Source organism: Natrix helvetica, assembly GCF_964273705.1.
Source record: "Natrix helvetica genome assembly, chromosome: 1".
Lineage (NCBI taxonomy): Eukaryota > Metazoa > Chordata > Lepidosauria > Squamata > Natricidae > Natrix > Natrix helvetica.
In genome coordinates, this window is record NC_138548.1 from 193,093,615 (window position 1) to 193,120,440 (window position 26,826).

Below are 26,826 nucleotides of genomic sequence, written 5' to 3' on the forward strand. Positions count from 1 at the left end.
CCTGATCTTTTCTCCTATGGATATTTTGTGTCCCCCCAAAAGCTTACAGATGGCTGAAGTGAAAAGACCGTTAGCTTACCTGAATGGTCATTCTATGTGTGCTGAGGGAGAATCCAACCAAGAGTTAACTTTTGTCCATTTGCCTTGAGACTGAGTTAAAAAAGTCTTGGCCACACCTCCTCTGGGTAGAAGAGTGCAATTTTTTACAAAGGCGCAGCCAAACTGAGAGATGGAAATAAGGTAAGTCCTGGAACAAAGACTTGAAGGTAAGTAGCCCACAGACCTTGGACCAAAGATCCACAAGGGTGGGGTTGAATTCTCCCACAGCGCACATAGAACGACCATTCAGGTAAGCCAATGGTCTTTCTCCTGGGTGCTGCTTGGAGAATCCAAGCATGGGATATGCCAAAGCATAGGGCGGGCACTGGAACAGTCCGGAGTCGCAGGAACATCAATGACCCTCTGCAGTACATGTCGCCCAAATTATGCCTCGTCAGAGGCAAGCACGTTTATAATGTTTAATAAAGGGCAATGGAAATGAACAAGTCGCCGCCCTGCATATCTTCTCTACAGAAACTTGTGTTGCCCAGGCCGCGGTGGTAGCCACAATCCTGGTGCAATGAGCCATTATATGTCTGGGTACTGGCCTGGCCTGGATCTCATAGGCCTGAGCAATGCAGGTCTTCAACCAATGTCACACGGTGCTGGATGACACCTTCCCCCCCATGGTCACAGGTTGAAAGGAGACGAATAACAATTCTGTCTTCCAGACGGATGCTGCGCGCTTGATGTACCGAAGCAGAGTCCTCCTCACGCTGATGTAGTGTCACCTTCTCTCATGTGGGTGGATAGGCCATGGGCAGACGTTTGGGAGAATAACCTCCTGAGCCTTGTGAAACCATGAGCTGATTTTGGGCAGGAAGGAGGGGTCGAGCCATAAAACAACTCTGTCAGAATGAAATATGCATAGATCTGGGCATACCAACAGAGCTTCCAAGTTCAGAAACCCTCCTGGCAGAGGTGATGGCCACGAGGAGGACAGTCTTGAGCATTAAGAGTTGTGGCTGATGATGCAAAGTGGCTCGAACAGTGTGGATGTAGGAACCTTAGCACTATGGGTAATTCCCAGGTGGGGAAGCGATGTAGTGCAGGCGACCTGTGGTTTGCTGCCCCTTTCAAGAAGGTCTGTACCCATGGATGATGGGCAAGAGTCCGGCCTTCCTTGCCCAAAATCACTGTAGATAGGGCAGCCAATTGAAGACGCATGGTGTTAGGAGTCAACCCCCTGTCTAGTCCATCTTGTAAGAACTCCAATGCCTGTGGTACAGAGGCAGATCTGGAATCCAACTGGCAAGACCGACACCATTTACAAAACACAGCCCAAGTGGCATTGTATATGCGCATGGTGGAAGGATGCCTGGGCACCTGAATTGTGTTGATAACTCTGCTGGAGAAATTGCGCTGCATTAGGATATTGTCACCGTGATGCATTGCAGCTTCCTGAAAAAGCACCCCTTGAGGAACGTAGGGGATTTCCACCAGGTCAAGGATTGGATCACCTTGTGCGGTAATCAAACCTTGGTGTTGGATGTGCTGGTGCGGGACCTCTGGGATGGGAGCAAGAACCATTGAAGGGTTTGTGAGGGTAGTCGCGCCCAAGGAACAATGTCTATACAGGAGATCATTTTCCTGAGGAGTTGGGAGAGGACCGCTAAGGACACTGACCTCAGTAATAATATGTGACTCACCAACTCTCGGATGCTGGCTTGTCTGTCTGGAGAAAGGTAGACGATGCATGTTGTCAAGTTGATCACAGCTCCCAGATGCAGCGGACTGGTGGAAGGCTGGAGATGACTTTTTTGAAGATTCACAGAGAAGCCATGCTATTGGAGGACTTGTATCGTAATGTGTAGGTCTCGATGTGCGTGCATTGGGGATGATGACTCTATCAGTATGTTGTCGAGATAACACTGCATCCTGACTGGAAACGACCATAGAAATGTTGCGACTGCTGCCAGCAGCTTTGTGAAGGTCCTGGGAGCAGATGACAGGCCGAACAGAAGAGCCCTGTACTCATAATGTCTGTCTGTTAAGTGGAACCTTAGGAACCTCTGTGTGACAGCTGGATGGGTACATGGGGATAAGCCTCCCTAATATCTATGGAAGTCAACCAGTCTCCCTGGCGGATACAGCCCAAGATAGATGTTAGGGACTGCATCTTGAAGTGCTTATATGCCAGATGCACATTGAGCTGTTTTAAATCTAAAATGGGTCTCCACCCTCTCAAGCCCTTTGGATCCGGAAAGAGGATTGAGTAGAATCCCCTTCCTTCTTGCCCCAATGGAACTGGTTCGATGGTTAGGATGTCCAACAGGTATTGAATCTTGGGATTCCATGAGACCTCTCTTGACCTAGCACCTGGGGACGAGGCATCTGATGAAATGCCCCAGGGGGAGGGGGCTTAGAAATTCCAAGGTGAGTCCCAGCCTCACCATCTGGAGAACCCAGGCGTCCACGGTGGTCGCTTCCCATTGGCTCGCAAAGTGAGTAAGTTGGCAACCAAAGGGAAGATGTGAATGGGAGTCACTTATATTGGCAGAAAGGTTGGTTAACTGACCCCTGAAATGGCCACTTGGTCTGAGACTGTTGTTGTGGTTGTTGTTGCCTGTCCCTGTCACGAAACCCTGACCTGTCCTGAAACCTTTCCTGGTAACTGTCGGACCCCTGATTGTATAGCCGGTGGTACTAGGAAGAATATTGGGAGGCGCTATATCCTTGGTCAGCCGACTGAAAGGGACTGGTGCTGAAAATAAGGTTGGGCCCTATGATGAGCCCCCCTGTGGGGAAGGGGAAGGACCTTGCACTTGTTCCTAGTTTCTATAAGAATGGGATCCAAGGACTCCCCAAATAGAGCACCGCTCTTGAAAGGTGTGGATGCTAGGCGCCACTTAGAGCGCATGACAGCCTGCCAATGGCATAGCCACAGGAGGTGACGAGATGTCATGTTAGATGCTACTGTTCTGGATGCAAACTTGGCAGAGTTAAAAGTTGAATCTGAGGAAAACTCTACAACTGCCACCAACTTGTTAATATCTTGGTGGAGCCGGAGGTCTTCTGGGGGAATCCTGGCCTGTAATTGATCTAAGCCAGACCAGAAAGGTCCTATTAAAGAACGACGCCAAAGTGGTTGCTCGCAAAGCCCAAGCAGCCACCTGATGTGTCTTGTGAAGTGTCATCTTTGCCTTATGGTCTTCGCCTTCAACCCGTCAGAGACATCTGAAGGTACTATGGCTGGGGAAGCCAGGGCCGCTACTAAGGGATCCATGGGAGGAACCTGAAATAGACCTTCCAAATCTGGGCTGGAACTATAAAGCTTCCGGTCATTGTTGTTAGGGGCAGGTAGAGTTGGGCTGGGCCCACTGCTTCTGTATAACATCCAGGAACAGTTTGGGAGCTGGTATAGTTTCTTGCTCTGGAACCTGCTCCACAAACAGGTGTTCCATAGGATCTAAGCCAAGAGAAGTACCACCGGGGGTGGCAGAACCCCCCGTGTTAGTTGTAGTCTTAGCCTTGAATAATAAAAACTTGAACAAGGCGGGGTGAAAAAGGCCCCAAATGGCAGGCTTCTCAGGAATCCAGCTCTTGTCTTCCGATAACTCCTGGTCGCCAAAGTCTTCCTCCCCAGCTAGTGAATCCTCACTGGGTAGGGAATGAGCAGGCAAAGGAGGCTCTAGTGGTGCTGACAAGGCCCTGGTTGAGGTATGCGACCTAGAGGCCTGTCCCCTGTGCTGCAATTCACTATCAATCCCCTGGGAAATTGCTGCCGAGATGAGGTCATTAATTTCCCTACGAAGGTTCAGGAGTTGCCCCCCTTCAAGGCGGAGCCATTGTGGGGGTGAAGGTGGCCTCCGGTGCTGTACACCTGTATGTTTGGAGGCTGGAGCAACCTCTGAGAGGCAGGGTAGGGAAGCAGGCCCCCAACCCAACCTCCTTTACTAACAGCCCCTGGGGAATGGTGATATCAGGAGACCATCCCTGTGTGTCCAGAGCTGGGGGTGAACTAGGCTGAGAATTGGAAGAGAAAGTCTCTAAGGCTAAAGCCAGAGTGGAGCGGCTGGCCTGTGCCCTCCTGGAGTTTTTATACCTTCCCTTGGCATCTCTATCGGCAGTAGTTGTAGCTGCCCGAGCCACCGATCTGCTTGTTTGGGATCTGGTGGAGGTGCCCCGCATGGTAAGCTTACCTGGCACTGGAATCACCTGATGTAGCCTGGGGTCTAGGGGAACCCTCCACTCCTGTGCTGCTGCCCGAGATGGAATGATCAGCCATCCTAGGGACTACTAACTCCTGTGTAGAATCTAGAATCAGGCCCACTGACATAGGGTGGAGGAGAGCAGGAGGGACCCTGAGCAACAGGGAGCTTGGCTCGGTAACAACTGCACTGTTCTGGAAGCACGGAGCAATACTGCTGTGCCCCCTCCAAACCTCTTCACAGATTCCGGCTCAGACTGTTATCGCAGAGAGTGGTGGAAAAAACTACTCTAAAGAGTTCCGGAAAATATGACCGCACTGCCCAGAGTCGATCGGCACAATGGTAAAAGCAATGAAGCCACTTCCTGGCACTGAAATTAACTGCCGTTGCTCCTTCCGGCATTCAAAATGGTAGACGCTCCTCTTGACATTCAAATTGGCGGTTGCTGTATTATTCCATCTAAAATGGCGACCGTCAATGAATTTAAAAGGGTGTGAAATTCGAACCATAGAAAACGGAACCGGAGTGGTGCACTGGCTCCAACGCTCGGACTAACCTTGCAGTTATCACAGTGGCAGAGCTGTATATGGCAGCACAAAACCAGCGTACTGGTTCCACCAACCTCGCCAAAGACCAAAGTCCAGTCAAAGGAGCTGGGCCCAAGTGATCAGGCAGATTCTCCAGCTGCTGATAATGCCACGGTGCGAACAAATTCAAACAAACCCAAATGAGGAGCAAGGAATTATTCCTGCTTCCCCTAGCACGCCTGGTTCGAGCCAGCAAACTGGGGGAAACCAGCACACTGACCTGCAGCCAAGTAGCAAACAACAATTCTGTGATCACAATCCAAAAGGAAAAGGAAAGTAATAAAACTATAATAAACTATCGTAACAATATTAAACGATAATAAAACAAAACCTGCATAGCTAGAGTTAAATTATTTACGTCTCTTGAAGGTTGGCTGAGTTAAAAAAAATGTACTCTTCTGGCCAGTGGAGGTGTGGCCAAGACTTTTTAAACTCAGTCTCAAGGCAAAAGTTAACCCATGCTTGGATTCTCCAAGCAGGGCACAGGAGAACCTATAGTTTCTTTCAGTCCATCAGAGTTCGTCAAGTCCTATAGCAGCTATTCAATGCCTTGTTCTAACAGCTGAGTTGTCAAGGTTGACTTGCAAAGGGATTCTTACTGCTTGCAAACAAAGAAGCTAAGGAAAGTCGACAACCCTGACCCTAGAAAGTGTGACTGGGATGCTGGTCCAAGGGTTGGCCAAGGCAGTACCTGCCACACCACTGTCAGCACAGCAGCAAGTGATCCCAGTGGCTCCGTCAGCAGCAGGAGTACCCACACATGCACCAGTGGCCATGGCTGGGCTGCTGCCAGGATGTCAGGAAGAGTGGCCACCACCTGCCCTAGTGGCCCGCTTTGATGTGTACTGAGACAATCTAACTCACTTCCTCCCCAAGGTGTAGCACCACATGGAGCACTATGGGGGAATGTAACCAAAGGACTCGCCCCGTGTATCCATCCATGACACTGAGGCTCTGGAGCTGGCCTATCTGGATGCCTTCATGCAGATCCTGTGAGAGTGGTTCAAAGACCCGATGGCCACTCAGCACGCAGAGACCCAAATATGAAACCTGAAGCAAGGCAAGCAGCTGATGAAGTAGTATATTCCTGCAGCATGACTAGCCTCCTGGGGGATTGGCCTGAGCACATGTTGGTCTATCAATTTTGAGACAGACTGAGTAAGGAGCTATATCACAACCGCCTACCCTGAGGGGCGGGTGCCATACAACTTGCAAGCATGGTGGTGTGGCCACAAAGATGGAGATCAATCTGGCGGAGTACCATGAGCACACTGTGCAGGAAAAATCAATCTCATGGATTCCTGAGAAACAACTGACCCACAGAGGAAGAAAAGGAGGTGCTGGGCAGCAGAGTACCTTGCGCCAAGACTTCCCTGCCCCGAGCCAGCCCAAAAAGAAGACCTTTGCAAACAAAAAAAGATGTGGTGGGACAGCAGGTTGTAGGGTTCCCCCCTCAATCTCCAACACCTGTCAAAAAGGATCCCGTCTTCTATGAGATCAACAGCAAAGGGGAAGACAACCTGATGGTAAGTGCACCATTGCTCCATAACAGCTAGGGTAGAGGTCCTAGTGCCCTGATGTTATTGGGCCTGCAGTGAATGCTGGCCATGTTAATCAACGATGGTCTGCATGAGCACCTGTACAAAGGAGTTGGTGTACCTGGACGATATATTAACTTACACCAAGACCCCAGAGGAGCACATGAAGCTGGTCAGGGCTGTACTCAGAAAATTACAAAAGTCCCAGCTCTACGCAAAGCTATCCAAATGCGACTTTCATAAAACCAGCTTAGACTACTTGGGTATTGAATTTCAAAGGAGGGAGTGGAGAGGGACCCTGGAAAGGTGAAGGCAATACTGGAATGGGAGGTCCCTCGAACCAGGAGACAGCTGCAGAGCTTTCTCGGGTTTGCAAATTTCTATCGCCAATTCATCCCCATATGTAAATAGTCTTGCCAATCACTAACTTGCTTAGGACAGGGAAAGGCATGAGACGCAAGCCTGGGAAGTCTCTGCATTGATTGCTCGAAGACCAAGCCACATTCAAGAAGTTAAAGTGCCTCTTTGTTGCAGAGCCGGTTCTGAAACACTCTGACCCAGATGAACCATTTGTGATACAGGTAGGCACCAGTGATTTTCTGGTCCTACTCCAGGAAAATGCCAAGGGAGAGTTGTAACCCTGCACCTACACATCTTATAAACTTTCTGAGACCAAGAGGTGCTGGGCCATCTGGGAGAAGGAAGCCTACATGGTCCAGTGGGCTCTCCTAATCTGGAGGCAGTTCTTGGAAGGGAGTAAAATCCCCTTCAAAATGAGGAAAGACCACAAGAACATAGAAGCATTAAAGACCCCATGGAAGCTATTTCCTAAGCAGGTCCGGTAGGCTCAATATTTCAGTCATTTCAACTTCATCCTCTGATGCCTACCGGGGGTGGGGAGAGGGGGAGATAATTTTTGGGTGGACGGTCTCTCCCACATGCCACAGTACAATAGTGCCTGAGATGAAGTAGTCAACTCCATCCTCCCATCCAACCAGTTTGCGGCGCCCACAGTTACGAGACAGCAGAGAGCAATCTCTCAATACTCAGCCACAGACCTGGTACAACCCTAAGGGAATCCCTGGAGTCTGAAGACTGGTTCCAGCATCACAGAGACCAGTAGGCATTAAGAGAGAGGCTGGCATGGAAATGGAGCAAAATCTACATCCCAGCTAGCCGAAGCACTCTAATTCTACAGCAGAACTACTACACGACGGCAGCAGGGCATTTCGCATTTGTGAAGACTCTCCATCTGGTTTTATGGCAATTTTGATGGCCAAAAATAAAGAAGGACATAGAGGCTTATGTAGCAAGCTGCCCAGTGTATGACATAGTTATGCTCTTGGTAAAATGAAAAATGTCCCAGGAGTTAATTTGCTGTACATGCTAACAGGACGGTTTTCCTTAGGCACTATGGAGAATAAATCCACAACCTCTTCCCCATGACAGCACTTCAAATATTAGAAGTCTGATATCATGTCTCGACCTTACCTTCTCTTCTTCAGGTGAAACATGCAACAATTCAGGCTTTTGTTTTGTTTTAAGAAGCCTAAAGTAGAATAGAGCTCAAAAGATTGTAATCTGTGCATTCGGACAATACACATAATGTGACAATAAAGAAAGGCTCACTTGGGTTTGTCCATATGTTCCCCCATAATAGTTCTGATCTATCAGCCATCTGACTACGGCATCGGCCTCCTCAATTTTCTTCATTTTCAGCAGGGCCAACAAGGCATAGGAAGTGCCTTCAATGTTGTGGGTATGAGCGTTATGTTCTTCCCAACGATTCCTTCCTAAAAAACAGCACAGAAACAGAATTAAGCCAAACAGATGAAAATATTGGTTACTTACCTTGAAGGTGATTTTGCATCGATCCATCTTGTGCAGCAATAGTGCCCATTCCTGGATTGGGAGGCCTTGTTTATGGTCACTCCTGCCTAGGTCACTTCCCAGCTGGACTACCTCAATGTGCTCTATCTTTCAAGGTCACTCAGAAGTTACAACTGCTCCAGAATTCAGTGGTGTTGCAGTTTCAGGTGCTTTGCCCATATCATATTGTTTTGCCATGGGAATTGCACTGGGTCCATTTTCTTTCTGTATGCAATACAAGGTGATGATTATCACCTTTAAAACATACATGGCACACAGCCAAGTTATTTGAAGGATCTGCCTGTCAACGTGTAAAGCGTGTCCGAAACCGACTGAGCTGAAACTGACTTTTAAAAATCTATCAAGATTTCCGGGTTTCCTGAATCCCAGGCTCTCTGAGCACTCCCCCCCCCCCATATTTGGGGTGCTTGGAGGGAAATCAGGCAACAGGAGGTATGCGGCAATGCCAAGCAGCGATGTCTTTCCTAGCAACAGAAGCAAGAAAGGAGTACTGGTGGAAATTAGCCCCTAAGGCAGCTGAAGTAGAGTTCCCTAGTCCCCAGATACAGGGAAGGGTCTCAAACAAGCTGACAAGGGTGGACTGGAGGTGGGACTGGGCACAAGCCAGGCTCCCAAAGCCCCAGATGGAATCCCTGGAGAGTGTAATAGTGTAACAGAGGGAGGGTCTTGACCGGACCACCCTTCATGATGAGGGGCCATCATGCCACCCAAAAGAGAAGGGAGGGACATCTGATCCTGTTGAGGGGAAGAGAGGCAGACTGGAGCGCAGCCCTCCTCCTCCTCTCCCCAATAGAAGGAGAAGGAGCCCAAAACTGCAACCAGTGCCTCTCCCACGCAGCAGGCAGGCTGCCCAAGTCAGATAAACCCCTCCTTCCCTTCAAACTAGAGGTGAGGAAGACGGCCAGCCATATCAGGTGCAAGCATACAGAGACCGACAGGAGGTTGGAGGAGTAGGGCTGAATGATCTACCCCAATTCAGGGGAAAGTTTGACAGGGACTCAGACCAGCTAGATCTATTACTTGGTTCAGCTGATATCCACCTAGAATGCTATGGGCACCTCTACCCATCCCCCAGGGCCATGGTGAATACCATCACAGAGGGGCTAGAGGGAGAAGCAAGGGAATGGTTAGCAGCCCTCCACAAGAGGAGAGCCCCCCAACTGCAAGGCATAGATGACTTCCTGCAACTGCTAGAGGCCAGATTTGAGGAGGTGGAGGAGGACCCATATGCAGAAGAGGAACTCAGCAACCTAAAGCAGAAGAGCCGCCCCATCAAAGAGCACATCCGTGAATTCAGGAGGGTCATAGGAAGGCTACCCCGTTTACCAGAGCAGCTGCTGGTGCATTTTTTCAGAACAAGCCTGGAGAAGCAAATTGCCCATGTAACCGCATACTGCGACATGCCAAATTGACTCTCTGAGTGGTTCCGAGTAGCAACAAAAGTCAGCAGCAGGCTGTATGCCAATGACATGAGAGAGCAACTGGATACAAAAGAGAGAGGTCAACCTGACCTGAAACCACCCAGCTGACAGGGAACCATGCCACCACAGCAGGCCCTCCCTCAAAGTCTGCTGAAATGCTACTGATGCAGGGAGATGGGTCACATCGCAGCTGCATGCCCAACCCCAGCCCCAAAACCAAAGCCAGACCACCGCCCAGGGCATGACCAGAACAAGGCCCCAAATGGACTAGCAACATGTCCAGGAAAGCCCTCCAGGCTGCAGAGGCCCCGTCCCTCTCATGCAAAAGTGGTGGAACCCCAGGCAACAACAACCAGTCGCCTGAGTGCTTCTCCGCGGTTCACGAGCCTGTGGACTTATGCCCCAGATATGGGAAGGGCAGCGGCATGACGATTGGGTGGAACAACGGAAGTCAGAGGTGGGACCTGCCTCCCCATGGACATTCAATGATGAACTTTTGCGGTACTGGGATAGACTCTATGTGCCAGCTTTGATAAGATAGACTTATTCTATCCCAGGGCCATGATAATCCTGCGGCGGGGCACTTTGGCCTCTTCAAGACCATGAACCTGGTCTCCTGTACCTTCTGGTGGCCTCGATTGCGACATGACGTACAATCTTACGTCACGTCTTGTGTACGGTGTCGGCAGGCCAAGTCAGCGATGGGAGCCCCTCCAGGGCTGCTTCAGCCATTGCCGACCCCGGAGAGACCCTGGGGGTCATTTCTATGGACTTCCTGACAGACTTGCCTCCATCTTCTGGATTTACCACGGTGTTCGTGGTGGTAGACATGCTGACGAAGACGGCGCCTTTTATCCCATTTCAGAGATTACCAACAGCTCGCGTCACCGCCCGCATGTTTATCCAACATGTTTTCAGGCTGCACGGTCTACCTGACAGAGTCATGTTGGACAGAGGAATGCAATTCACAGCTCAGTTTTGGAAAGGGCTGATGACGGCCTTGGATGTCAAGATGTGCTTGTCTTCAGTGCACCATCCCAAACCGATGGAGGGACGGAGAAAGTGATCGGGATCTTGGAACAGTACCTGTGCTGTTTTGTGAACCAGCAGCAAAATGATTGGGCAGACTACCTGGCAATAGCGGAGTTTTCTTTCAAAAACTCACACCACACATCCACGCAGATGACGCCCTTCTTGGCCAATGTGGGGTATCATCCTCGGTTCTTTCTCCTCACACCCATCGACTCACCAGTCTCCGCAGCTGAGGACTTCCTGTTGGAACTACAGGTGATCCATCAAGTAGTGCGGTGATATCTGGATAAAGCCAAGGAGGACTATAAGAGAGTCACGGACAAGTCTCGGCGTGCGACACTGGCGTTGACTGTGGGCGATCGAGTGTGGCTGTCCACTAGACACCTTCCATCAAACCAGCCGGTCAAGAAGTTAGACCACTGTTACCTTGGCCCATTTCCTATTGAAGCAGTCATCAATCCGGTCTCCTATCACATGACTTTGCCACGTTCGATGTGAGTTCATCCAGTCTTTCATCGATCTCTTCTTGTTCCTGAATGGCCAGCTTGTCCTCTTCGCCAACCCGATCATCCCCAGCCGGAACCCCTTGCCGATGAGTCACCGGCTGAGTATGAAGTTGCCAGGATTCGGGATTCCCGATGGCTGAAAGGACGGTTCCAATACCTGGTGGAATGGAAAGGCCGGGAGCCAGAGGATGTTACCTGGGAGGATGCGACTGCCATGCACGCACTTGCTTTGGTGCAGGCCTTCCATGAACAATTCCCAGCTAAGCCACACCCTGAGCGTCAGACCCGGGGGAAGGGCCCTCCGGTGAGGAATAGTGTTGTGGCCCAGCAGTGGCCAGCTGAGCTGTTGGTGGACTCTGACAGCTCAGACCATTATGGGACTGCTCTGGAGGATGAGGAAAACTCTGGAGGGTGTTTGGAGTCAGAGCAGGAACTAGAGAGTCCTGTTGGCCACCAGGTGGCATCTGAGTCAGGGAGCAGTGAGGAGGAACAGAGGGAGGTTGTCCCTGATGTGCGTTTACATAGAGCTGAGAAGAGAAAGGAACAGCTGTGGAGAAGACATCATAGAAGGAATTATGGGTGTGGCTCCTCCCAAAGAGTTTATAGGTGGAGCGACGGGAGGGGAATCTTTGCAGGAAACAGCAGTCCATTATACGAGCTGTTGAGAAAACATCCTGTAAATTTAATCTGGGGTTCTTGAAGATAACTTTCTAGGCTCTTAGCCAAGGAGTGGCTTTATCTATGTAATTAGTCGTGGCAGACAGCCAAGCCTGTGTCTGCATATTCATTGGAATCACGGGACAGAACAGTTATAGTCAATGCAAGAGAAATAACTACACAGAAAGTCATCAAACAAGATATGATTATGAAAATCACTAAAAATGCAATACAACCATAAATATTTACTAGGTAAAAAAATGCATATATTTACATTATAAACATATTGAGAAAGATCAGAGCAAAATATTGTAAATTAACAAATATTCATAATAAAAATTAGCAACTTATTTCCATTTTTGTCTCTAGTCTCCTTTGCTAAACTGAAAACATGATAAGAGCAAATACATTTACGGGCTATACACTTAGAAGTTCATATTTGATAAAGAGTTCAGCAGGGGACCTATGGGTAGGACACAAATTTTGGGAGATCAATTCAACAATAAACCTGTACAATCGGGAAAAAGAATTTTCATCTATTTTTACTGATTTCTTCTTCTTGAGAAAGCAGCTAGAAGCAAAGAAGTGCCCATTTGCATGTGGCTCTTGATTTTATTTTTGTCACTGCAATATCTAAAAATCTATCCATCATTATTTATATTCCTAGGATTACTTCATTCTTCTTCTTAGTGGAATGTTTTCAAAACCCAACCACATCTGGTTTCTTCTTAAAACAAAACAATATATGTACCTGTTGATGCTGCCATGAGTACCCTGTCATCCTTGAGTCGGTCTGCAGCAGCCAAAGCATACGCTGTGAGGGCTGTAGTGTAAGGCCTTTGCAGTTTCTCGTACTTTTTGAGTAAATAATCTGCAGCCTTGTTGATGCTGCTCTCTAGACTCTGGAAGTGAGGGGAGAGGGAAGAGAAGAGATCCATTAGGAATGTTTTAGGCATCCCTATGGAACACAATTTCCCTGAGATATGACAGTTGCTTTTCTGAAAGGCGCTAAAACATGGTTTTGTCATTGGGCCTGGGAACCACAAATGGAGATGGAACTGATCAAATGGTTGATTTGATTGTGCTGCTGCTGCCATGGGAGTGAGGGGAGCAGATAAGTTATGAATTTTTTTTAATAAGGTAATTTTTAAATCTCATAAGCTTGCCAGGGCCAACTACTTCTGAGTTGGACAACCATATAAATTTGTTCAATAAATAAAATAAATGTGTGCTGCCACTTCCTGCTTGTATGTTTTACATGCTAATAATGCAGATTTAGCCATCATGTGTGTTATTTTAAGGCTTTTAGGCAGGAAGAGATGTTGAACATAAATTCATGAGGAATGTCTTAAATAGGGTTCCACTGTAAAAGCTGCAATACTGCATGATCCACTTGCAAAAACCATTTCTGCATAGATCTTTTTAAATCTTCTTCCAAATTTGAGGAATGCTGGAGAGCCTGAAGGCTTCTAATACTAGGTCCAAGAAGTTGTGAAAATGGAATACTATGATCGAAAAACCCCTAAGGGATGTGATCATATTTTGGCCTCTCATACCACTTCCAATCACAAAATTACGTACATTGATATATTCATTGCAGATTGATCTGGATTCCAACAACGCAACCAGAATGAACGCTGTTAAAGATTCTTCTGGTTCAGCACCTTGAACTCCTCCCTAGAAGAAAACAGAGGGGGGGACGGGGACAAAAAGGCAAAAGTAATGTTAATAAATAAATGCTACTCTGTAATTATACATAGGGAATACATGGGGGAGCAGCAAAGTTAATGCTTTTTTTAAAAATCTCCTGCCTGCTATCTAGTGGCCATCCATGTTTGTCCATTCAAGATGCAGTATTGTTGAATAGCTGAAGTTTGAGGAAATCATTCAACTTTGTGTAGCCATGTTGTAGCTCTAAACTACCCTAATAATGTTATATGGGGAAAGAAAGTAAGAACAAGGGATAGCAAACTCTAGGGAATGAATATTCTGTCAATCTGTAGAAGAATAAGAAATGAGTCCTTTTAATGCTTCTTGTAAAAGAGGAGTGGAGGGCAGGCAAAGAGGTCCAGGACCAGACTGAATTGATGATCCAACAGAAAAAGAACATAATCCAAGCCACACAGAGCACTCATTTCAAGCCACCTATCCAGTCCATATCAACATGCCCCATATTGTCTGTGGGCAGCATCCTAAAATAGACTATTACAAAGATCAATGTTGTTTCAACTATGGAGAGACTATGTTACAAGTGAAGGCATGAAGACATGTGCTCAGGAAATGTCAAGTGGACCATCTTGTACCAGGGCGTGGAGGCTGTGTAGATTTGCTTCTAAATTTCTTCTGTAGAGCCTCATCTGATATTGTTTTGATGTTGTTGTTTTTCTCTGCTCTATGTTTTCTTTTGTCTTTGAAGCAGATTTCATCTTCAAATTCCTCCATGAGATCTATTCCCACATTAAGCCAAATCTTACCAAGGCTATCTTTGGTAATGGTAGAGCTGTGGTGGCACAGTTGTTTGAATGCAGTACTGCAGTTAGGCTGTTCGATGTCAGGGTTCCAAGTAACACCCCCAACAAAAGAAGACTCTGAGGTTCTTCAAAGTTCTTCAAAGTTCCACTTTATTAAGGAGGTCATAATGGCATGTCTGGGAAAACCTGAATCTGAAAGTTCCCAGGTTTTCCCCACCCAAATGAAAGTTCAAGTCCCTGCCCAGCACCCACATGTCCATCACATGGTCCAATCAATCCACTGTCACAACTGGAGATGCCCCCCAGTCACACCATTCCAGGTGCAGGTTGAAATGTCCTTGACTCCCAGAGAAAAGAATGTTGATATGGCTAGATATCTCTATCACTCCATGCAATCCCCGCTCCAGGTTTCCCACAGCTCCAAATGTGGCAGCCCTGAAGATCCCAAGTAAAAAATGGCCACCAGGGCTGACAGGCTTCCCCCCCCCTCAACCGATCATTGTGTCCTGCAACTAGAGGAACATAGAGGGTTCCAGGTAGTCCCTAACCACCTCTCCCCCCACAACTTGGCTTATCAGGGAATTTTTCATTGAACTGCTTTACTAATCTCTCTGCCTTTACCTCCCAACTCTTAACTCAGATAGCCTCAGACAAAGGGTACCCTTTCCAATGAACTAGATATTGTAATAGACTCCTGTACAATCTAGAGTCTAAGATCTTCTTTACCTCAAAATGGGTCTCCCCTTGCACCACTATGGGTTTGGGAGCTGGCCGGGCCAATGGTCTTAACTTTGAACTGACAGCTGAGTCTGACTACAGCAGACTGCAGTGAAAGACAGGATGTACTTTCCCTAGTATGCGTGAGAGCTTAAGCTGAACTGTCACTGGGTTAATTACTTTCACTATTTGAAACAGTTCTAAGAACTTAGATCCTAGCTTTTTACTGGGTAATTTCAATGTAATATATTTGGTTGATATACAAACCCGATCTCACACATGGAAGGGAGATTGGAGAGATTGGTGTTTGTCTGCTTATTTTTTATATGCCTCTTCTGTTTCCACCAGCACTCTTTTGGTGTTCTCCCAGCCCTTCTTTAATGACTCTATCCACTCAGTTAGGGTCGAGTGGGATGGGGACTCTCTGGGCAGCTTTGGCATTGGAACAAAGTCTATGTCGCTGGTGACCTGAAGGGGGTCAATCCAGTGCTGCTGTGTACTGCGTTGTTATAAGCCACTTCTGCAAACGGCAGGAAGTCTGCCCAGTTCTCTTGCTGGTAATCCACATAATACCTTATATATTGCTCCACCATTACATTTGTTTGTTCCACAACTCCATTCGTGCTTGGATGGAAAACTGAACTAAGCCCCTGAGTAGATTTGATCTGGTCAAATCACCAGGACCAGATGGATTACACCCCAAGGATCTAAAGACAAGATCTCAGAACCACTGAACTATATCTTTCAAATATCCTGGAGCACTGGGGAACTGCCAGAGGACTGGGAAAGAGCCAGTGGCGTAGCGTGGGGGGTGCAGGGGGTGCCGGCCGCACCGGGCGCAACATCGGGGGGGGCGCCCTGACTCGGCCCGCGCCGCCCTTTGCCGGACTGTGGCCGCCTCTTTCCGCGCCCGGCTTGGCCCACGAACTAAGCTCCCCGGCCCGCCCAGGCCCCTCCTGCGCACTGCCTACCTCCCAGCGGAGCCGCCAAGACCCGCCGCGCCGCCCCCGTGGGAGCCGAAGGAGAGCGGCGCTGCGCTCCGTCTGCCCGCGGCTGCAACGCCACCGCGTCCTCCCGCTCCGCCTGGAGCGCCCCGGGGAGCCGGTGCCTTCCCGAAGCCCCCGGTGCGCCTCCCACCCCCGCGGCACCTGCTTCCCTTCAGTCGAGCCTTTTCCCGCTGCCCTGTCAAGCTCCTCCTCGGGAGGAAGGCAGGAGGCCAGCATGGAGAGCCTCACTTGACTGATGTTGACCAAGGGGCAGCTGCAGTCGGGCCGCCCTCGGGTTAGGGGGCGCAAATTACTTGCCCCGGGTGCTGACAACCCACGCTACGCCACTGGAAAGAGCAGATGTAGTTCCCATCTTCAAAAAAGGGGAAAAAATAGATCCAGGAACTACAGACCTATCAGTCTGACTTCAATACCATGGAAGAGTCTGAAAAAGATAATCAAGCTACGAATCAGTGAACAACTAGAAGCAAACAAAGTAATAACCAAAAGCCAACATGGGTTTGTCAAAAACAGATCATGCCAGACTAACCTTATTGCATTCTTTGACAAAGTGAGAAAATCAGTGGACCAGAGGAATACTGTTGATATAATTTACTTGGACTTCAGTAAGGCATTTGATAAAGTAGACCATAACCTATTACTTGACAATAGAAAAATGTGGGTTATCACCACCAGATGGATTTGTAACTGGCTGACCAACCGCACTCAACATGTAGTCCTCAATGGAACTGCACCTACATGAAGGGAGGTATGCAGTGGAGTATCCAAGGCTCTGTTTTAGGCCCCGTACTTTCAACATGTTCATCAATGACTTGGATGAGGGGATAGATGGGGAATTCATCAAATTAGATGACACCAAGCTGGCAGGAATAGCCAACTCTTCAGAAGTTAGGCTTAAGATGCAGAAGGATCTTGACAGACTTGAACATTGGGTGCTATCTAACAAAATGAAATTCAATGGTGAAAAAAGTAAGGTTCTACTTTTAGACAAGAAAAACAAAATGTACAGGTATGGTATATGTGGTAACTTGCTCAACAGTAGTAACTGTGAAAGGGATCTTGGGAGTCCTAGTGGACAACCATTTAAATATGAATCAGCAGTGTGCAGCGACTGCCAAAAAAGGCAACACAGTTCTAGGCTGCATCAAAAGAGGGATAGAATCAAGAACACGTGAAGTGTTAATACCACTTTATAAGGCCTTGGTAAGGCCACACTTGGAATACGGCATCCAGTTTTGGTCGCCACGATGTAAAAAAGATGTGGAGACTCTAGAAAAAGTGCAGAGAAGAGCAACAGAGATGATTAGGAGACTGGAGGCTAAAACATATGAAGAATGGTTGAAGGAACTGGGTATGTCTAGTTTAATGAAAAGAAGGACTAGGGGAGACTTGATAGCAGTTTCCCGATATCTCAGGGGTTGCCACAAAGAAGTCAAGCTATTCTACAAAGCACCTGAGGGTAGGACAAGAAGCAATGGGTGGGAACTAAACGAGGAGAGAAGCAACCTAGAACTTTCCTGACAGTTAGAACAATTAATCAGTGGGACAACTTGCCTCCAGAAGTTGTGAATGCGCCAATACTGGAAGTTTTAAAGAAGACGTTGGATAACCATTTGTCTGAAGTGGTGTAGGGTTTCCTGCCTAAGAAGACCTCAGAAGACCTCAGGTCCCTTCCAACTTTGTTATTCTATTCTATTCTCCTGCCAGTGGGCTGTGTCCTTAAATCAAGCTCGGAGCAGCTGAACAAACATGTCAGTGTCCTCTATTCAGGGGCTCCTTCATCATGTAGTTCAACTATCCAGTCTGATGTATCCCCTTCAGTCATGCCATCAGCAATTGCTGATACGATATCTCAATCGGTCTCCATATAGGTCGATTTGGGACCAAATCTGATTGAGAAAGTAGGCCAGCTTCCTTGGGGCCCCATTGAACGTTTCTCTAAACCGTGGAGGAAGAGTGGCTGGCAGGGCAGATTGTGGTGCCGGTGGGGGACCAGGGATAGCATCCACTGGTATTGAACCCATCCTGGGCCAGGATAAAAGGCCCAGCTAGGGGGATCTGGTCAGCAGGTGGCAATGAGGACTGGCTGGTGAGGGTGGTATTGGGCCTCTGTAACCCTAACTGTTCTCCACACAGCCCCAGGCTGGGCTATCGTAGGGGGCCCTGCAGCAGCACCATGCCAACTCCATCAGGAACTGTCATCCTGGTAGACTGGGCCTGATGGGGAAGGCTATGATATGATCTGCTTCATGCTGAGTGAAACAAAGCCGACACTCCACTCTGGGCACTTGTGGCGACCCTATAACAAGTTAACATGGGCTGAGCCAGAATCCAGCTGGTGGGTCAGTAATGGGAGGTTGTGCGATGCTGCCCATACCAAGCTGCTCGAATCACTCTGGTACACCCTCCAGCAACTGGCTTTGTATTGGTGGCAGAAGGCCCCACTCCCAAGAATGGCTGAGAACAACTGGCCTCAGTGCCCTCCATTCAAGGGCTGGAATGTGCTGGGATATGCTCCACTTTGCTCACCCACACCACAGACTCAGAAGGGGAATAGATGGTCTCAAGGTGGACCTTCAAGCTAGTCCCTGTGGTTCCTTCTGTGGTCATCATCATCTCCTCCATCTTCCCTGAGTCTTTACGCCACCCGATATTGGGTCCGCACTCGGGGCTCAGGACCCCAGACAGCACCCTGAACCCTGGGGAGCTGGTTTATGTTTTAAAAGAGATTTGGGTTAATGTCAGGGTTCCAAGTAACACCTCCAACTAAAGAAGATGTCATATTGGCATGTCTGGGAAAACCCAAATCTGAGAGCTTCGGGGTTTTAATTTCAAAGACCCTTCCCTGTTGTGGCCCAGCAGGAGCCGTTGGAGCTGCCACCAGATTCCGACAGCGAGCGTCCCTATGAGTCAGCTCTGGAGGATTTGGAGGACCTTGGACAGGGTTCCGACTCTGAGCAGGGCGCAGAGAGGCTGGTTGGCCACCAGGAGGTGCCTGAGCCTTGGAGCAGTGGGGAGGAGACAAGGGAGTGTGATCCGGAGGTCAGCAGTGAGTTGTTCCTGGATGCCCGGCACCGGAGAGCTAATAGGCGTAAGGAACAGTTGCGCAGTTACAGGAGGTAATTGCACTCGGCTAGTGGAATTAGGCTCCTCTCCAGACTATAAAAGGACTGCTTGTGCGCATGCCTTTTTGCAGAAGTCAACGCATTAACTAATGTTGGAGAACAGTATTGTGAGCTTGGCAGGCTGGATTGCTGCCAAGGCTTATCTGGGTTGGATTGCTGCCCAGGCTTGTATGTGCCAATTTGCTGCCAAAGACCTGTCTGTCTGTTAATAAATTCTGTAAAGTATCTTTGGCTTGGAGTGTGTTGGTGTGGGATGAGGGGGGGGGGCAGAACACTTTCCCTACACCTACATGTCCATCACATGGTCCAATCAACCCACTGTCCCAACTGAAGGTGCCTCCCAGTCACACCACTCAAGTGCAGTTTGAAATGTTCTTGAGAGAGAAGAATGTTGCTATGACTAGATATCTCTACCATTCCAGGAAATCCCCCTCCCAGTTTCCCACAGCTCCAAGTGTGGCAGCCCTGCAGATCCCAAGGAAAAAATGGCCTCCGGGGCTGACATTTGATTTTCATCGGCTCAAGGTTGACTCAGCCTTCCATCCTTCTGAGGCTGACAAAATGAGGACCCAGATTGTTGGGGGCAATATGCTGGCTCTGTAAACCGTTTAAAATAAAGCACTGTGAAGCAGTATATAAGTCTAAGTCAGTGATGGCGAACCTATGGCACGCGTGCCACAGGTGGCACGCAGAGCCATTTGTCAGGGCACGCGAGGCGCTGCCCTGTCAGCTGGCCAGTGCACATGCACGCGCTGGCCAGCCAAGTTCACCGTTTTTAAAAGCCATTTTTCGCCCTCCCCAGGCTCTCCGGAGGCTTCAGGGACTGTTGGAACGCTTAAAACAACCCTCCAAGCAAACCGGAAATGACTTCCGGTTTGCTCAGAGGGTCGTTTTAAGCGTTCCGAAGGCTTCAGGGACCGTCAGGAGGCTTCCCTGACGCCTTCGGAGGGCTTAAAACGATCCTCCGAGCAAACCGGAAGTGACTTCCGGTTTGCTCGGAGGGTCATTTTAAGCGTTCCGAAGGCGTCAGGGACCGTCAGGAGGCTTCCCTGACGCCTTCGGAGGGCTTAAAACGATCCTCCGAGCAAACCGGAAGTGACTTCCGGTTTGCTCGGAGGGTCATTTTAAGCGTTCCGAAGGCTTCAGGGAAGCCTCCGGACGATCCCTGAAGCCTCTGGAGGGCCTCGGGGGGGGGGGGGGAAGGCTCTTTTCACCTTCCCCAGGCTCCAGAGGCTTTATAGGAGCATTCATTATATATAGGATATAATTATATATAGGATATAATTATATTATATATATATATAATGCATTTTAAGCTGCTGGAGGGCGAAAAAAGCATGTAAAAATGGGGGGGAGCTCCTGTTGTGCACACATGCGCACTGGGGGGTCACACATTGCATTATGGGTGCGGCACGCCCGCACATGACCCCCCTGCGCTCCCCCCACTTGTGGCACGCGAGCCAAAAAAGGTTCGCCATCACTGGTCTAAGTGCTATTGCTATCCTCATGTCCTATCTAAATTCTAATAACCAATATCATTAGAGTAGAAACTAGTAATGAATAGTTACTAGTACAATCTTTTCTCTAATATTTGAGTTTGGGTCTTTTTCAGTTAAGAACTCAAAAATCCCAGGATTTATTGGAAGGAAGGAAGAAAAGAAAGGAAGGAAAAAAGGAAGGAATGAAACCATACCTGCATTGTTGAAGAAAGTACAGGGGCATTTTCTTTGAACACTCCATCTGGTTGTTGCTTGTTCAGAATCAGCCACCTCACACCTCCACAAATGATTTCAGGGCTAATGTTTTTTACAATTTTGGCAGCCAAGGCAAAGACTTTTACAACATATGCTGTTAGCCTGTAAAGAATGTAATGCATTAACCAACAATTTGAAGATCTTAATACAAGTGCCAATAGTTGCTTGCTTGATTTTGTAAGCCAGTCACCTTCTTTCACCCAATTCACCTCACAGGGTAGCTGTTGTGGGGAATAGAAAGCAGGGATATTAAGTATGTTCATTGCCTTGAGCTAACCAATGAGAAAAAGGTGCGATAAAAATCTAATAATAACAATAACAACTCAATCCCAAGGAATCAGTGTTCCAACAAAGAACCTGAGTATAATATTGAGAGTTTATGAGCAAGTAGGCAAAAAAAGTTAAGGAGCTAGGAGCACAAGTGGTGTCCTCATCAGTACTTCCAACAGAAGGTCAACACTCATTGAGGGGAAAAAGGAATTCTAGAAATAAACCACTAGATAAAATGTTGGTGTCATCAAGAGAACTTTGGCTTCCTGGACGATGGACTGCATTGCCTACATGAAGGACTTTTGACAAGGGATGGGCTGCACCTCATGATAACAGGGGAAATGTACTCAGAAAACTACTGGCTCAACTCATCAGAAGGGCTTTAAACTAAAATTGAGGGGGTAGGATGACCAATGTTTAGAATCTCTAGAACATAAAACCAATCATAAAGCCCAAGAAAACAAGTTAAACAATGAGGTAGGGAGTGATGAGAAAAAAAGAAAATCTCAAACATCAAATAGGAGGTGCAGGAAACATAAAAAACTCAAATGCTTATATACAAATGGTCAAAGTTTGGGGAACAAACAGAGTGAACTCGAAGCAATAGTAGACAAGTATGATATAGTTGCTATTACAAACATTTGGTGGGATGAAACCCATGACTGGAATGCATTTGATGGATGGATGCAAATTGTTCAAAAGAAACAGATCTACAAAAAGAGGACGTGGAGTTGCATTATATGTTGCAACTCATCAGAATCATCTACAGAAAAGTACATGATCAAAGATAAAAACCTCCTAGAATGTATATGGGTCAATATAAAAGGAAAAAATAGTGACATTGCCGTAAATGTATACTAAAGAACAGCCACTCAATCAGAAGAAATAGATGGACTTTTTGCCAACCAGATAACAAATGTATGAAGGAAGCATACCATAATAGTAATTGGAGACTTTAACTACCCTGATATCATGATACATGATGAGCCATGGTGGCGCAGTGGTTAGAGTGCAGAACTGCAGGCTACTTCTGCTGACTGCTGGCTGCCTGCAATATGACAATTCAAATTTCACCAGGCTCAAGATTGACTCAGCCTTCCATCTTTCTGAGATGGGTAAATGAGGACCCAAATTGTTGGGGGTAATATGCTAACTCTGTAAACTGCTTAGACAGGACTGTAAAGCAGTATATAAGTCTAAGTGCTATTGCTATTGCTATCAACCGGGAAACAAACTGCAACAAGTGGGATATCAAACAAATCCCTAACAAACCTAGCCAACAACTTTGTCATTCAAAAGGTAGAGGAAGGAACTAGAGGAAAAACTATACTGGACATAATTCTTACTAATAGAGAAGAAGTGATAGAGGGACTTGAAGTTGCAGGAACTTTGGGCGAGAGTAACCACATCACATTAGAATTCAATGTAATGCAAATATAAGCAATAGAACATAATCCAGATAGTGTCTTAAACTTTAAAGAGCTGATTTTAACAAATTCAGAGACAGCCTAGGAAAGATTCCATGGATGAAAATCATAAAGGGGAAAGCAACTCAAGAAGCACGGGAAATGCTGAAAAATACAATAATAAAAGCCCAATCCAGCAAAATACCACTGAAAAAGAAAAATAAGAAATCTAAGAACAAACCAGCATGGTTGCACAAAGATCTATCTGATAAACTGAAAACTAAAGTTGTCCTGAAAAGGACAAGTACAAAAAAAAAGGGAAAGAGACACACACAACTAAGGCAGAATATCAGCAGATAGGCTGGAATCTGCAAAGATGAAGTCAGGAAAGTAAAGCCTCAGAATGAACAAAAGCTTGCCACAAAAGTCAAAGATAATTTAGAAAGTTTCTTTCAACATACTAATAACTAGAAAAAAGTCAAGAAAACAGTTGGCCCACAAAGAGAGAAAATGGCAAGGAAGTAACAGGTAGTAGAGAAAAAGCAGAGCTGCTTAACTCATTCTTTGCATCAGTCTAAATAAACTATATCCCTACCAACTAAAAAAAATACTGTAACAGACTGACTAGAAATAAAAATTAAAATAAGCAAAAAAATGGCAAGAGAACACCTGCCTGATCCTGATGAATATAAATCTCTGGGACCTGATGGATTACACCCAAGAGTTCTGAAGGACATGGAAGATGTTATCTCAGAACCATTGTACCATATATTTCAAAAGACTTGGAGCATCCTACCCGAGGATTGGAAAAGAGCTGATGTGGTTCTCATCTTTAGAAAAAAAAGTGGGGGAACAAACACTGGAAACTCTAGACCAATTAGCCTAACATCAATACCTGGAAAGATACAGGAAAAGATAATCAAAAAACAGATCTGTGAACATCTGGAAACAAATAAAGTTATAACTAAAAGCCAGCATGGGTTTGTTAAAAACAGACCTTGCTCAACCAATCTTATTTCATTCTTAGATAAAGTGATTAAATTAGTAGACCAGCAAAATTCTGTGGACATAATATACTTAGATTTCAGTAAAGCATTTGACAAAGTAGACCACAACCTATTTCTTGGTAAGCTAGAAAAATGTGGGATAGATGGCATCACCACCATATGGATTTGTAACTGGCTGAAAACTGTACTCAATGAGTAATCCATACTGGTACTACATCTGTATAGAGGGAAGTGAGCAGTAGGGAACCACAAGGTTCCGTCTTAGGCCCTAAGTCTTCATAAATGACTTAGATGAGGGAATAGAAAGGGAACATGAAATTTGCAGATGACACTAAGCTGGCAGGAATAGCCAAGACAAGTTCAGGATCCAAAAGGATCTTGACAGCCGTGAACAATGGGCCCTTTCCAACAAAATGAATTTTAATGTGGAGAAAATAGTTTTACATTTAGGCAGAAAAAAACAAAAATATAAGTATAGATTAGGTGAAACAATAACTGTGAGATGGACCTCGGAGTCCTATTGGACAATTACTTAAGTGTGACCCAGCAGTGTGCAGCTGCCGCCAAAACAGCTAATACCATCCTAGGTCCGTGACGGCGAACCTATGGCACGTGTGCCACAAGTGGCACGCAGAGCCATTTGTCAGGGCACGTGAGGCGCTGAGTTCACCTTTTAAAAAGCTATTTTTCGCCTTCCCCAGGCTCCAGAGGCTTTATAGGAGCCTGGGGAGGGCGAAAAGAGCCCCCTGCCCCCCCCGGAGGCTTTAGGGACCGTCCCTGAAGCCTTCGGAGCGCTTAAAGCCACCCTCCGAGAAAACTGGAAGTGACTTCCGGTTTGCTCGGAGGGTGGCTTTAAGTGCTCCGAAGGCTTCAGGGACCGTCCGAGGCTTCCATGACGCTTTCGGAGCGCTTAAAACGACCCTCCGAGCAACCCGGAAGTCACTTCCAGTTTTCTCGGAGGGTGGCTTTAAGCGCTCCGAAGGCTTCAGGGACCGTCCGAAGCTTCCCTGATGCCTTCGGAGCGCTTAAAACGACCCTCCGAGCAACCCGGAAGTCACTTCCGGTTTGCTCGGAGGGTGGTTTTAAGCACTCCGAAGGCTTCAGGGAAGCTTCTGGACAGTCCCTGAAGCCTCCGGAGGGCCTCCGGGGGGTCGGGGGAGGCTCTTTTCGCCCTCCCCAGGCTCCTATAAAGCCCCTGGAGCATGGGGAGGGCAAAAAAACATGTAAAAATGGAGGGGTCGTGCGTTTTGCGCGCATGCGCACTGGGGGGATCGCGCGTTGCATTATGGGTGCGGCACGCCCGCACTCTACCCCCCTGCGCTCCCCCCACTTGTGGCACGCGAGCCAAAAAAGGTTCGCCATCACTGTCCTAGGTTGTATAGGGGCATAGAAGCAAAATCATGTGAAGTATTGTACTACTTTATAAAACCTTAATTGAACTACTCGTAGAATGCTGCATCCAGTTTTGATCACTACAAAAAAGATGTTGAGACTTTGGAAAAAGTGCATAGAAGAGCAACTAAGATAATTAAAGATCTGGAGGCTAAAGCATATGAATAATGTTTGCAGGATTTGGGTTTGGCTAGTCTAGAGAAACATGGGGGGACATGATAGCAGTTATTCCAGTATTTGAGAGACTGTCACAAAGAGGAGGGGGTCAATTTATTTTCCAAAGCACCAGAGGGCAGGACAAGAAACAATGGATGGAAACCAATCAAGGAGAGAAGCAACCTGGAATTAAGGAGAAATTTCCTGACAGTGAGAACAATTAACCAGTAGAATAGCTTGCCTTCAGAAGCTGTAGGTGCTTAATCACTGGAGGTTTTTAAGAAGAGACTGGACAATCACTTGTCTGAAATAATATAGGGTCTCCTGCTTGAGCAGGGGGCTGGACTAGAAGATCTCCAAGGTCCCTTCCAGCTCTATCCTATCCTATCCTATCCTATCCTATCCTATCCTATCCTATCCTATCCTATTGTAGCAGGAGCAAATTTCCATTTTTATCTTAAGGGGAAAAATAGAACTGATTGATACTAAAAGCTAGACATGAGAAGACAAGAGGAAAGAGGAAGACATGTTATATGGGTAAGCCATTATCAGAAGAGAGGATTTTGTCAAGGTTTGAAGCACAGCCAGGGAAAGAGCTTCTAGGAAGAAGGGAAAGATAAGTAGAAAGGATTGAAGAAAGCAAACAAATAAAAAAATACAAAGAGAAGAGAATCAGATGCTGAAGCAGAAGTTAGAAAATGAAAATATATGAACATTTATAGAGGAAGTTAGAGGAAAGCCTTTCCATGATCTGAAAGTAATGGCTATATTTTTGTCCATACCAAGTACTAGCTGGACGGTGTGTAAATGCTGCATAGGAATGGTCTGCTTTCTTGTACACCATCTGCTGGGCATAACCTGAAAAGGGACAAGATAGAAAGAGCTATGAAATTTAGCTCCAACCATACAAAATCACATCTAGACTAGCATCCAGAAGAGTTTTGCACTCTTCTTTCTTTGCTGTGTGTCTCATTGGAGCTGCTTTTCCTTTGCACAATTGTTTCGATTTTTGTTCTGGTCTCAGTGTAAAACCATCTTTTGTTTTATAGAAATTTGTGATAATTCAATGAGTCCATATTTAATTTTTTCTTGCAGTTACTATGATCACCACCACCCCTCCAGACTAAAGAAGTGATATCCTTAGCCAAGCTAGCAGGAACCTACCTTGTGAAAAAAAAACAAAAAGAACCTCGCCATACATTTAGAACACTTGGCTTCTTGACTTCTGTGGGTTTTACATTTGTTCAATTTCACATTTCCATCCCCTGAAGAAAACAAGTCTGGAGACAATTTGCCTTACCAGTCATGATCTGTTTGACAGCTTCAGGCCTGCGATTTGTGCCGAGAGCCTCCCACTGCTTTGTTGTATCCAAGTAGTAGGTGGCAATAACTGTTGGAGTCATGCGGATCATATTTTGCTCCCCACAGCCAGAAGGAGTGATAATGAGATGATTGAGTTTACTTCCATCAATTGAATTTTCAACAGTCTGAGCCACAAGGTTACCTGAACATGAAAAAATTGTCAAACATCTGCAGAAAGTGGGTAGTTTGTGATCTTGCTTTAAGCTTCAATACCATTAGGGCAAATGAATAGTCTAATTTGGCTTCCAACTCTACTATTCTTTCTTTAGAGAATAGAG

General features: G+C 46.9%; 1 protein-coding gene across 2 annotated transcripts in view; it reads right to left on the reverse strand.

Annotated features, from left to right (window-relative positions):
* LOC309389037 (complement C3-like) overlaps positions 1 to 26,826 on the reverse strand; it is a 213,395-nt gene that overhangs the window by 85,442 nt on the left and 101,127 nt on the right. For both annotated transcript variants that reach the window (XM_081946931.1, XM_081946932.1), the window contains exons 24-29: positions 26,487 to 26,690; positions 25,969 to 26,044; positions 20,895 to 21,057; positions 13,463 to 13,558; positions 12,633 to 12,783; positions 8,005 to 8,168 (exon numbers count right to left, since the gene is read on the reverse strand). In XM_081946931.1, coding sequence (XP_081803057.1) covers positions 8,005 to 8,168; positions 12,633 to 12,783; positions 13,463 to 13,558; positions 20,895 to 21,057; positions 25,969 to 26,044; positions 26,487 to 26,690 — 854 coding nt within the window. The remainder of the gene's footprint in view (positions 1 to 8,004; positions 8,169 to 12,632; positions 12,784 to 13,462; positions 13,559 to 20,894; positions 21,058 to 25,968; positions 26,045 to 26,486; positions 26,691 to 26,826) is intronic.